This window comes from Somniosus microcephalus, chromosome 5 (genome assembly GCF_052327205.1).
Source record: "Somniosus microcephalus isolate GS21.2 chromosome 5, FLI_Smic_1.0, whole genome shotgun sequence".
NCBI lineage: Eukaryota > Metazoa > Chordata > Chondrichthyes > Squaliformes > Somniosidae > Somniosus > Somniosus microcephalus.
In genome coordinates, this window is record NC_140991.1 from 2,507,034 (window position 1) to 2,520,643 (window position 13,610).

The 13,610-nt window shown below is 53.5% G+C and overlaps 1 protein-coding gene across 1 annotated transcript in view; it reads left to right on the forward strand.

Moving 5' to 3' along the window:
* LOC147116804 (plectin-like) overlaps positions 1-13,610 on the forward strand; it is a 138,939-nt gene that overhangs the window by 84,823 nt on the left and 40,506 nt on the right. The window contains exons 13-16 of the mRNA XM_085987166.1: positions 1,890-1,985; positions 2,724-2,849; positions 7,665-7,817; positions 12,320-12,474. Coding sequence (XP_085843292.1) covers positions 1,890-1,985; positions 2,724-2,849; positions 7,665-7,817; positions 12,320-12,474 — 530 coding nt within the window. The remainder of the gene's footprint in view (positions 1-1,889; positions 1,986-2,723; positions 2,850-7,664; positions 7,818-12,319; positions 12,475-13,610) is intronic.

Consider the following 13,610-nt stretch of genomic DNA (forward strand, 5'->3'; position numbering starts at 1 on the left):
TCTCTCACTCTCGTGTTTCACACTCTCACTCGCTCGTGTTTCACACTCTCACTCTCTCGTGTTACACACACTCACTCTCGTGTTTCACACACTCACTCTCGTGTTTCACACTCTCACTCTCGTGTTTCACACTCACTTTCTCGTGTTTCACTCTCTCTCTCGTGTTTCACACTCTCACTCTCTCGTGTTTCACACTCTCACTCTCTCGTGTTTCACACTCTCGCTCTCTTGTGTTTCACTCTCTCTCTCTCGTGTTTCACACTCTCACTCTCTCGTGTTTCACACCCTCACTCTCTCATGTTTCACACCCTCACTCTCGTGTTTCACACTCTCACTCTCTCGTGTTACACACACTCACTCTCGTGTTTCACACTCTCACTCTCGTGTTTCACACTCTCACTCTCTCTCGTGTTTCACACTCTCACTCTCTCGTGTTTCACACCCACTCTCTCACTCTCGTGTTTCACACTCTCATTCTCTCGTGTTTCACTCTCTCACTCTCGTGTTTCACACTCTCACTCGCTCGTGTTTCACACTCTCACTCTCTCGTGTTACACACACTCACTCTCGTGTTTCACACACTCACTCTCGTGTTTCACACTCTCACTCTCGTGTTTCACACTCTCACTCTCTCGTGTTTCACTCTCTCACTCTCTCTCGTGTTTCACACTCTCTCGTGTTTCACACCCTCACTCTCTTGTGTTACACACTGTCACTCTCTCGTGTTTCACACTCTCACTCTCTCGTGTTACACACACTCACTCTCGTCTTTCACACTCTCACTCTCGTGTTTCACACTCTCACTCTCTCGTGTTTCACTCTCTCTCTCTCCTGTTTCACACTCTCACTCTCTCGTGTTTCACACCCTCACTCTCTCGAGTTTCACACCCTCACTCTCTCGTGTTTCACACTCTCACTCTCGTGTTACACACACTCACTCTCGTGTTTCACACTCTCACTCTCGTGTTTCACACTCACTCTCTCGTGTTTCACTCTCTCTCTCGTGTTTCACACTCTCACTCTCTCGTGTTTCACACTCTCACTCTCTCGTGTTTCACACTCTTGCTCTCTCGTGTTTCACACTCACTCGTGTTTCACACCCTCACTCTCTCGTGTTTCACACTCTCACTCTCGTGTTTCACTCTCTCACTCTCGTGTTTCACACTCTCACTCTCTCGTGTTTCACACTCTCACTCTCTCGTGTTACACACACTCACTCTCGTGTTTCACACTCTCACTCTCGTGTTTCACACTCTCACTCTCTCTCGTGTTTCACACTCTCACTCTCGTGTTTCACACCCACTCTCTCACTCTCGTGTTTCACACTCTCATTCTCTCGTGTTTCACTCTCTCACTCTCGTGTTTCACACTCTCACTCGCTCGTGTTTCACACTCTCACTCTCTCGTGTTACACACACTCACTCTCGTGTTTCACACTCTCACTCTCGTGTTTCACACTCTCACTCTCGTGTTTCGCTCTCTCACTCTCTCTCGTGTTTCACACTCTCATTCTCTCGTGTTTCACACCCTCACTCTCTTGTGTTACACACCGTCACTCTCTCGTGTTTCACACTTTCACTCTCTCGTGTTACACACACTCACTCTCGTGTTTCACACTCTCACTCTCGTGTTTCACACTCTCACTCTCTCGTGTTTCACTCTCTCACTCTCGTGTTTCACACTCTCACTCTCTCGTGTTTCACACCCTCACTCTCTCGTGTTTCACACCCTCACTCTCTCGTGTTTCACACCCTCACACTCTCGTGTTTCACTCTCTCACTCTCGTGTTTCACACTCTCGCTCTCTCGTGTTTCACACTCTCGCTCTCTCGTGTTTCACTCTCTCACTCTCTCTCGTGTTTCACACTCACACTCTCTCGTGTTTCACAGGCATTCATGGCCGCTCTACAGACCCAGTGGAGTTGGATTCTGCAGCTGTGCTGCTGCATTGAGGCTCATCTGAAGGAGAACACTGCGTACTTCCAGGTACAGAGAGTGCAGCGAACATGGCAGAGAGCATGGTTAGATACTAGAGCGCGGTTCGACACTGGGACTGGTCTAGAGGGGTTGCCAGGAAGGGTTTGGTGGGAGGGTTCGGTGGGAGGTTGTGGGGTGGATTCGGGGGGAGTAGCTTGGGGGAGGGGTGGGGTGGGAGGAGGGGTGGGTCAGGGAGGGTGGGGCTTCGGGGGAGGGGTGGGGGTCTGGCTATGGAGAAGGGTCAGAATTCAATACCGGAGCCATCACTCAGGCTGTTTAATGTGTTGCAGAGATTTCCCAGGGAAATTGCGGTCGTGTTTGGGAATGGGGAGACTGATGGGGCACCGAGGGCTCCACAGGAGGGTCGTGGGTGGGGTAACTTGGGAAGGGAAGTTCTGCTCAAGGGGCAGTGAGCTGTGATGGTGATTTTAGGGCAGGGAAGTCGAGGAGTTTTCGACTGTGGGTTTCAGGGTGTGAGGGGCCGCCGGATATTTGGTACTGAGTAGTTTTGTGGTAGGAAGGGAATGAAGGGGATTGGGATCATGGGACTTGGGATTGGTGTTGTGAGGGGGAAGGAAGGAGTTTAGGGGTTCAAGAGTAAGTAAGGAGCATTGCAGAATGGGGTAAGGGGTAGTGAGGGGCTGATGGGGAATAAGTTGAGGGTTATGGGAGGACGTGAGGACTCGGGATTCGGGAGTTTGGGGTGTGTTTGGTTTGATCCCACGCTAACGCTCCCAATCTCTCCAGTTCTTCTCGGACGTGAAAGATTCAGAAAATTTCCTCAAGAAGTTGCAGGACTCGATTAGGAAGAAATATTCGTGCGATCGAGGAGTCACCGTTACTCGGCTGGAGGATCTCCTACAGGATTCCATAGTACGTGAGCAGTAAGCAACAACTAACACCATCACACCCCTGTCACATTCACTGTCACACCCCGTCACACTCACTGTCACACCCATCACACTCACTGTCACCCCCCCATCACACTCACTGTCACCCCCCGTCACACTCACTGTCACACCCATCACACTCACTGTCACCCCGTCACACTCACTGTCACACCCCGTCACACTCACTGTCACACTCAGTCACACCCCCGTCACACCCCCGTCACACTCACTGTCACACTCACTGTCACACCCCGTCACACTCACTGTCACCCCCGTCACACTCACTGTCACACCCCGTCACACTCACCGTCACACCCATCACACTCACTGTCACACTCACTGTCACACTCACACTCACCCCCGTCACACTCACTGTCACCCCCCGTCACACTCACTGTCACACCCCCGTCACACTCACTGTCACACTCACTGTCACCCCCCGTCACACTCCGTCACACTCACTGTCACACTCACTGTCACACTCACTGTCACCCCATCACACTCACTGTCACACCCCGTCACACTCACTGTCACATCCCCGTCACACTCACTGTCACACTCACTGTCACCCCCATCACACTCACTGTCACACCCCGTCACACTGACCATCACACCTATCACACTCACTGTCACCCCCCCGTCACACTCACTGCCACACTCACACTCACCCCGTCACACTCACTGTCACACCCCTGTCACATTCACTGTCACACCCCCGTCACACTCACTGCCACACTCACACCCATCACACTCACTGTCACACCCCCGTCACACTCACTGTCACACTCACACTCACCCCCGTCACACTCACTGTCACACCCCCGTCATACTCACTGCCACACTCACTGTCACACCCCATCACACTCACTGTCACACCCCATCACACTCACTGTCACACCCCGTCACACTCACTGTCACACCCCCGTCACACTCACTGTCACACCCCGTCACACTCACCATCACACCCATCACACTCACTGTCACCCCCCCATCACACTCACTGTCACCCCCGTCACACTCACTGTCACACCCATCACACTCACTGTCACCCCGTCACACTCACTGTCACACCCCCGTCACACTCACTGTCACACTCACTGTCACACTCAGTCACCCCCCGTCACACTCACTGTCACACTCACTGTCACACTCACTGTCACACCCCGTCACACTCACTGTCACCCCGTCACACTCACTGTCACACCCCGTCACACTCACCGTCACACCCATCACACTCACTGTCACACCCCATCACACTCACTGTCACCCCCCATCACACTCACTGTCACACTCACTGTCACACTCACACTCACCCCCGTCACACTCACTGTCACCCCCGTCACACTCACTGTCACACCCCCGTCACACTCACTGTCACACTCACTGTCACACTCCGTCACACTCACTGTCACCCCCGTCACCCTCACTGTCACCCCATCACACTCACTGTCACACCCCGTCACACTCACTGTCACACTCACTGTCACACTCACTGTCACCCCATCACACTCACTGTCACACCCCGTCACACTGACCATCACACCTATCACACTCACTGTCACCCCCCCGTCACACTCACTGCCACACTCACACTCACCCTCGTCACACTCACTGTCACACCCCTGTCACATTCACTGTCACCCCCCGTCACACTCACTGCCACACTCACACCCATCACACTCACTGTCACACCCCCGTCACACTCACTGTCACACTCACACTCACCCCCGTCACACTCACTGTCACACCCCCGTCATACTCACTGCCACACTCACTGTTAGCCCATCACACTCACTGTCACACCCCGTCACACTCACTGCCACACTCACTGTTACCCCATCACACTCACTGTCACACCCCATCACACTCACTGTCACACCCCGTCACACTCACTGTCACACCCCCGTCACACTCACTGTCACACCCCGTCACACTCACCATCACACTCACTGTCACCCCCCCATCACACTCACTGTCACACCCCATCACACTCACTGTCACCCCCCCATCACACTCACTGTCACACCCCATCACACTCACTGTCACACCCCCGTCACACTCACTGTCACACCCCCGTCACACTCACTGTCACACTCACACTCACCCCCGTCACACTCACTGTCACCCCCATCACACTCACTGTCCCACCCCGTCACACTCATCATCACACCCATCACACTCACTGTCACCCCCCCGTCACACTCACTGTCACACCCCCATCACACTCACCCCCGTCACACTCACTGTCACACCCCCGTCACATTCACTGTCACCCCCCGTCACACTCACTGTCACACTCACTGTCACACCCATCACACTCACTGTCACACCCCCGTCACACTCACTGTCACCCCCCCGTCACACTCACTGTCACACCCCCGTCACACTCACTGTCACACCCCGTCACACTCACTGCCACACCCCCATCACACTCACTGCCACACCCCCATCACACTCACTGTCACACCCCTGTCACACTCACTGTCACCCCCCCGTCACATTCACTGTCACACCCCATCACACTCACTGTCACACCCCCATCACACTCACTCTCACACTCACCCCCGTCACACTCACTGTCACACCCCCGTCACACCCACTGTCACACCCCCGTCACACTCACTGTCACCCCCCGTCACACTCACTGTCACACTCACTGTCACCCCCCCATCACACTCACTGTCACCCCCCCATCACACTCACTGTCACCCCCCCATCACACTCACTGTCACTCCCCCGTCACACTCACTGTCACACCCCCGTCACACTCACTGTCACACCCCTGTCACATTCACTGTCACACCCCCGTCACACTCACTGTCACACCCCCGTCACACTCACTGTCACCCCCCCGTCACACTCACTGTCACACCCCCGACACACTCACTGTCACACCCCCGTCACACCCCCGTCACACTCACTGTCACACTCACTGTCACACTCACTGTCACACCCCTGTCACACTCACTGTCACACCCCTGTCACACTCACTGTCACACCCCGTCACACTCACTGTCACACCCCATCACACTCACTGTCACACCCCCGTCGCACTCACTGTCACACCCCCGTCACACTCACTGTCACACCCCATCACACTCCCGTCACACTCACTGTCACCCCCCGTCACACTCACTGTCACACCCCCGTCACACTCACTGTCACCCCCCAGTCACACTCACTGTCACACCCCCGACACACTCACTGTCACACCCACTGTCACACCCCGTCACACTCACTGTCACACTCACTGTCACACCCCTGTCACACTCACTGTCACACCCCCGTCACACTCACTGTCACACCCCGTCACACTCACTGTCACACCCCCGTCACACTCACTGTCACACCCCCATCACACTCCCGTCACACTCACTGTCACCCCCCGTCACACTCACTGTCACACCCCCGTCACACTCACTGTCACACCCCCGTCACACTCACTGCCACACTCACCCCGTCACACTCACTGTCGCACCCCGTCACATTCACTGTCACACCCCCGTCACACTCACTGCCACACTCACACTCACCCCCGTCACACTCACTGTCACACCCCTGTCACATTCACTGTCACACCCCCGTCACACTCACTGCCACACTCACACTCACACCCATCACAGTCACTGTCACACCCCCGTCACACTCACTGTCACACTCACACTCACCCCCGTCACACTCACTGTCACACCCCCGTCACACTCACTGCCACACTCACTGTTAGCCCATCACACTCACTGTCACACCCCATCACACTCACTGTCACACCCCGTCACACTCACTGTCACACCCCCGTCACACTCACTGTCACACCCCCATCACACTCACTGTCACACCCCCGTCACACTCACTGTCACACCCCCGTCACACTCACTGTCACCCCCCCGTCACACTCACTGTCTCACCCCCGTCACACTCACTGCCACACTCACACTCACCCCCGTCACACTCACTGTCACACCCCCGTCACACTCACTGTCACCCCCCGTCACACTCACTGTCACCCCCCGTCACACTCACTGTCACACCCCTGTCACACTCACTGTCACACTCACACTCACCCCCATCACACTCACTGCCACACTCACTGTTACACCCCTGTCACACTCACTGCCACACTCACTGTCACACCCCCATCACACTCACTGTCACACCCCCATCACACTCACTGTCACACCCCCATCACACTCACTGTCACACCCCCATCACACTCACTGCCGCACTCACTGTCACCCGATCACACTCACTGTCACAGCCCCATCACACTCACTGTCACACCCCCATCACACTCACTGTCACACCCCCATCACACTCACTGTCACACCCCCATCACACTCACTGCCACACTCACTGTCACCCCATCACACTCACTGTCACCCCATCACACTAACTTGCCATACTCACTGTCACACCCCTGCCACACTCACTGCCACACTTACTGCCACACTCACTGCTACACCCCCGTCACACTCTCCCCATCACACAACCCTGTCTGTCCCCTGACCCCCTCCTTTGTCCCCTCGCTCCCTGACCCCTTACCCAAGCCTGTGTCCCCCTTGCTCTCTGACCTCTGACCCCAGCCTGTGTCCCCCTTGCTTTCTGACCTCTGACCCCAGCCTGTGTCCCCTTGCTCTCTGACCTCTGACCCCAGCCTGTGTCCCCCTTGCTCTCTGACCTCTGATCCCAGCCTGTGTCCCCCTTGTTCTCTGACCCCAGCCTTTGCCCCTTGTTCTCTGACCCCTGACCCCAGTCTCTGCCCCCTCTGCAATAATTGCCGATGTTTGTGTCCCGGTGTTAGGAGGAGAAGGAGCAGCTCTCGGATTACAAATCCCACCTGGCCGGGCTCGGCAAACGAGCCAAGACCATCGTCCAACTGAAGCCTCGCAATCCAGCTCACCCTCTGAAGGGAAACCTCCTGGTACAGGCCGTGTGTGACTACAAACAGATGGAGGTGAGACGGGGACAGTGAGACGGGGAGAGTGAGACGGGGAGACGGACAGACAGAGAGGCAAAGCAAGACAGAGAAAGAGACACACTGAGAGAGGCTCCCTAACAGTAGCTATACCGTTGGACTGAATATTAATCATGAATAGTAGGTGCTTGTAACAAAGGTAATGCAATAATCTTGGGGGACAAATCAAATTGGCAAAGGTAGTCTGAAGACGAGTTCAAGGAATGCATTCGAGACAGTTTCCTAGAACAATACATCATGGAACCAACCAGGGAACAGGCTATTTTAGATCTAGTATTGTGGAATGAGACAGGGTTAATTAGCAATCTCATAGTAAAGGATCCTCTGGGGCAGCGACTGGTGCACGAGGACACCCAAGTCTCGTTGCACTTCCCCTTCTCCCAATCTATTGCCGTTCAGATAATAATCTGCCTTCCTGTTTTTGCCACCAAAGTGGATAACCTCTCATTTATCTACATTATACTGCATCTGCCATGCTTCTGCCCAATCACCCAACCTGTCCAAATCATCCTGGAGTTTCTCGGCATCCTCCTCACAGCACACGCCCACCCAGCTTTGCGTCGTCTGCAAACTTGGAGATATTACATCTAGTTCCCTCGTCCAGATCATTAATATATATTGTGAATAGCTGGGGTCCTAGCACCGATCCCTGCGGTACCCCACTAGTCACTGCCTGCCACTCAGAAAAAGAGCCGTTTATTCCAACTCTTTGCTTCCTGTCTGCCAACCAGTTCTCTATCCAAGTCAGTACCTTGCCCCCAATCCCATGTGTCTTAACTTTACCCGCTAATCTCTTATGCGGGACCTTATCGAAAGCCTTCTGAAAGTCCAAATACACCACATCCACTGGCTCTCCCTTATCTATTCTACGAGTTACATCCTCAAAAAATTCCAGTAGATTAGTCAAGCACGATTTACCTTTTGTAAATCCATGTTGACTTTGTCCGATCCTGTCACTTTTTTCCAAGTGCTCTGCTATTACATCCTTTATAATGGTCTCTAGCATTTTCCTCACTACCGATGTCAGGCTTACCGGCCTGTAATTCCCCGTTTTCTCTCTACCACTTTTTTTGAACAAAAAAAGCAAATTATTATTTAAATGGAGAGAGATTACAAAATGCTACAGTTCAGAGGGACCTGTGGGTCCTTGTGCACGAAACACAAAAAGTTAGAATGCAGGTACAGCAAGCAATCAAAAAGGCAAATGGAATGTTGGCCTTTATTTCAATGGGTTGGAGTATAAAAACAGCGAAGTCCTGCTACAACTGTACAGGGTATTGGTGAGACCACACCTGGAGTACTGCGTACAGTTTTGGTCTCCTTATTTAAGGAAGGATATATTTGCATTGGAGGCAGTTCAGAGACGATTCACTAGGTTAATTCCAGAGATGAGGGGGTTGACTTATGAGGAAAGGTTGAGCAGGCTGGGCCTATACTCATTGGAATTTAGAAGATGGTGTGGAGATGCCGGTGTTGGACTGGGATGGACAAATGTAAGAAGTCACACAACACCAGGTTATAGTCCAACAGCTTTATTTGAAATCACAAGCTTTCGGAGCGCTGCTTCACCTGACGAAGGAGCAGCGCTCCGAAAGCTTGTGATTTCAAATAAAGCTGTTGGACTATAACCTGGTGTTGTGTGACTTCTTGAATTTAGAAGAATGAGAGGTGATCTTATTGAAACATATAAGATACTGAGGGGGCTCGACAAGGTGGATGCAGAGAGGATGTTTCCCCTCGTGGGGAAATCTAGAACTCGGGGGCACAGTTTCAGATGGGGAAAAATTCAGTTGTTTGTGCCTCCCATTAGCGCTTTAAGATGGCGCTAATGGGGCGCAAAGCAACTAGCGCCCGGGCGCGGCGATGATTGCGCCGCTCGCGAAATTAACTAGACATTTTGCGGCGGCGCTAAACACTACCGCTACGATCTCCTGCGCCGGCAGATTGTGACATCAGTCGAGTGCGCAACGCCCTGTTAGCGCCCCGGACCGGATATTGAGTGGCGCCCCCTGCCTTACCGCCTGCCGCTAGCAACGACAGGTTGAGGGGAGTGTTTTGCTGTCAGAAAGGGACTGGGGGAGCGCTATTTAAAGGCGGCCACTTCCTGCCTTTTTTTTGGTGACATTTTTGCACCACGCATTCTGAGAGAGAGAGAGACTTCTGGAGAGATTCAACGCTGTGTGAAGGAATTTTGAGGACTGAGCAGCACTTTGCAGGTTCATTTTGATTTGCCCTTCCTTGCTTCGCCAGCGCTCTGAGTTAGCGCCTCGCTCCTCGGCATTTGCGCCTTAAGACAGGTGTGAAGCGCCTGATTTAGCGCTCCAATCACCTCCAGGGGCGATAAAAGCCAAGTTTGCTGTCAGAGGCGATAATTAGCGCCAGGCGCTGAACTTTGCGCACGGCCGATAATGGCGTCCCAAACGGGCGATACTGAATTTTTACCCCAATGTTCTTATTTCAGTCGTCGGGAAAATGCTGGAATCCATTGTTAAGGAAGTGGGATCGAGTCACTTAGAAAATCCTAACATGATTAGGTAGAGTCAACAGGGTTTTAGGAAAGGGAAATCGTGTTTGACAAATTTATTACACAAGATAAGAGCTCACGGGGGTGGGGGTAATATAGTAGCATGGATAGAGGATTGGTTAACGGACAGAAAACAGAGAGTAGGGATAAACAGATCTTTTTCAGGTTGGCAGGCTGTAACTAGTGGGGTGCCGCAAGGATCAGTGTTGGGGCCTCAGCTATTTACAATCTATATTAATGACCTAGATGAAGGGACCGAGTGTAATGTCTCCAAGTTTGCTGATGATACAAAGCTAGGTGGGACAGTAAGCTGTGAGGAGAACACAAAGGGCTAGAAATTCAGTAGGCTTTGCGCCCAGTTTTCGCCCAAAGAGGGCTTTTGCGCCACTTGCTGAGCTTTCGCTGATATTCAGCGCTGCGGTAATGGCGGCGTTAGCCAGTAGCGCTGCGCTGCCACCGATGACGTCATCGGTGTGCGCAGTGCCCCGCTACCGCCCCGACCGCCATATTTAGTTGCGGCCGCCTCTTCCGCAGCGGCCGCAAACAGCGATCAGAAAACGGGGCCGTACTGTAGCATTAGTGGGGCGAGTTAAGGCGGATGTGCGGCCGGCCGCTTTTTCGGCGGCCGCCTGCCCGCACCTCCTACCCCGGCCTCCTCCACCCCCCCCCCCCGCGTCATTGCCGGCTGTTTTCCGGGAGCCCGACACTTCTCCGTGGTGCTGGGCTCATTTGCCAGCACTAGCGAGCGGCGATCTCGCTGTTGCAGGCACCTCCCCCTTAAGAGAGGGAGGAAGGCCTGCAGTACCACAGCCTGCCGCTCCGCAGCGCCTAGCGCGCCGATATTCAGTTTCAGTGCCCCAAGCGGGGGCGCTGAAACCCTTGAATAGCGGCCGGCTTTGACGTGGGGCGCTGAAACTGAATTTCCGGCGGGCGCAAGTGGCTCCGCGCACAGCGGTAACTTCTGGGCGCGAGCGAGCTGGCGGGCCCAAACTGAATTTCTAGCCCAAAGAGTCTGCAATGGGATATAGATAGACTGAGTGAGAGGGCAGTAAGGTGGCAGATGGAGTATAATGTAGGGAAATGTGAGGTTATTCACTTTGGTAGGAAGAATAGAAAAACAGAATATTTTTTAAATGGTGAGAAACTTTCAAATGTTGGTGTTCAGAGAGATTTGAATATCCTTGTGCAAGAAACACAGAAAGCTAGCATGCAGGTACAGCAAGCAATAAGGACGGCAAATGGCATGTTGGCCTTTATTGCAAGGGGGTTGGAGTATAAGAGTAAGGAAGTCTTGCTCCAATTGTACAGGGCCTTGGTGAGACCACACCTGGAGTACTGGGCACAGTTTTGGTCTCCTTATCTAAGGAAGGATATACTTGCCTTGGAGGCGGTGCAACAAAGGTTCACTAGATTGATTCCTGGGATGAGAGGGCTGTCCTATGAGGAGAGATTGTGTAGAATGGGCCGATACTCTCTGGAGTTTAGAAGAATGAGAGGTGATCTCATTGAAACATACACGATTCTGAGGGGGATTGACAGGGTAAATGCTGAGAGGTTGTTTCCCCTGGCTGGAGTGTCTAGAACTAGGGGGCATAGTCTCAGGATAAGGGGTCGGGCCATTTCAGATCGAGATGAGGAATTTCTTCACTCAGAGGGTTGTGAATCTTTGGAATTCTCTGCCCCAGAGGGCTGTGAATGCTGAGTCTTTGAGTATCTTCAAGGCTGAGATTGATAGATTTTTGGTCTCTGGGGAATCGAGGGATATGGAGATCGGGCGGGAAAGTGGAGTTGAGGTCGATGATCAGCCATGATCTTATTGAATGGTGGAGCAGGCTCGAGGGGCCGTATGGCCGACTCCTGCTCCTAATTCTAATGTTCTTATGAGACTGAATGTCAATGAGCACCAATCCCACCACCACAAGGTGAACCTCTATGTTCATTGTTTGAAATCCCTCAGATCACAGTGAACAAAGGTGATGAATACATCCTGCTGAACAACAGCCAGCCTTACAAGTGGAAGGTGGTGAGTCCGTCTGGGAATGAGGCTCTCGTCCCCTCGGTCTGTTTCGCAGTGCCGCCTTCAAACAAAGAGGTCCTGGACGCAGTGAGCAGGTAACGAACGCACGGCAATCCCGCTTAGGGATTAACCCAGTCTCACACTCGCACTCACTCACTCGCACTCACTCGCACTCACTCACTCGCACTCACTCGCACTCACTCGCACGCACTCACTCGCACTCACTCACTCTCACTCGCACTCACTCGCACTCACTCGCACTCACTCGCTCTCACTCGCACTCACTCGCTCGCACTCACTCACTCGCACTCACTCACTCGCACTCACTCACTCGCACTCACTCGCACTCACTCGCACTCACTCGCACTCACTCGCTCGCACTCACTCACTCGCACTCACTCACTCGCACTCACTCACTCGCACTCACTCACTCGCACTCACTCGCACTCACTCACTCTCACTCGCACTCACTCACTCGCACTCACTCGCACTCACTCACTCTCACTCGCACTCACTCGCTCTCACTCGCACTCACTCGCACTCACTCGCACTCGCTCGCACTCACTCACTCGCACTCACTCACTCGCACTCACTCACGCACTCGCACTCGCACTCGCACTCGCACTCACTCGCTCGCACTCACTCGCACTCACTCGCACTCACTCACTCGCACTCACTCACTCACTCGCACTCACTCACTCGCACTCACTCACACTCGCACTCACTCACTCGCACTCACTCACTCGCACTCACTCGCACTCACACACTCGCACTCACACTCGCACTCACTCACTCACACTCGCACTCACTCACTCGCACTCACTCACACACTCGCACTCACTCACTCACACTCACTCGCACTCACTCACTCACTCGCACTCACACTCGCACTCACTCACTCACTCGCACTCTCACTCGCACTCACTCACTTGCACTCACTCGCACTCACACTCACTCGCACTCACTCACTCGCACTCTCACACGCACTCACTCACTCGCTCGCACTCTCACTCGCACTCACTCACTCGCACTCACTTGCACTCACACACTCGCACGCTCGCACTCACATGCTCGCACTCACTCACGCGCACTCACTCACTCTCACACTTACACTCACTCACTCACTCACTCGCATTCACTCGCACTCACACACTCGCACTCACTCACTCGCACTCACACACTCGCACTCACACACTCGCACTCACACACTCGCACTCACACACTCGCACTC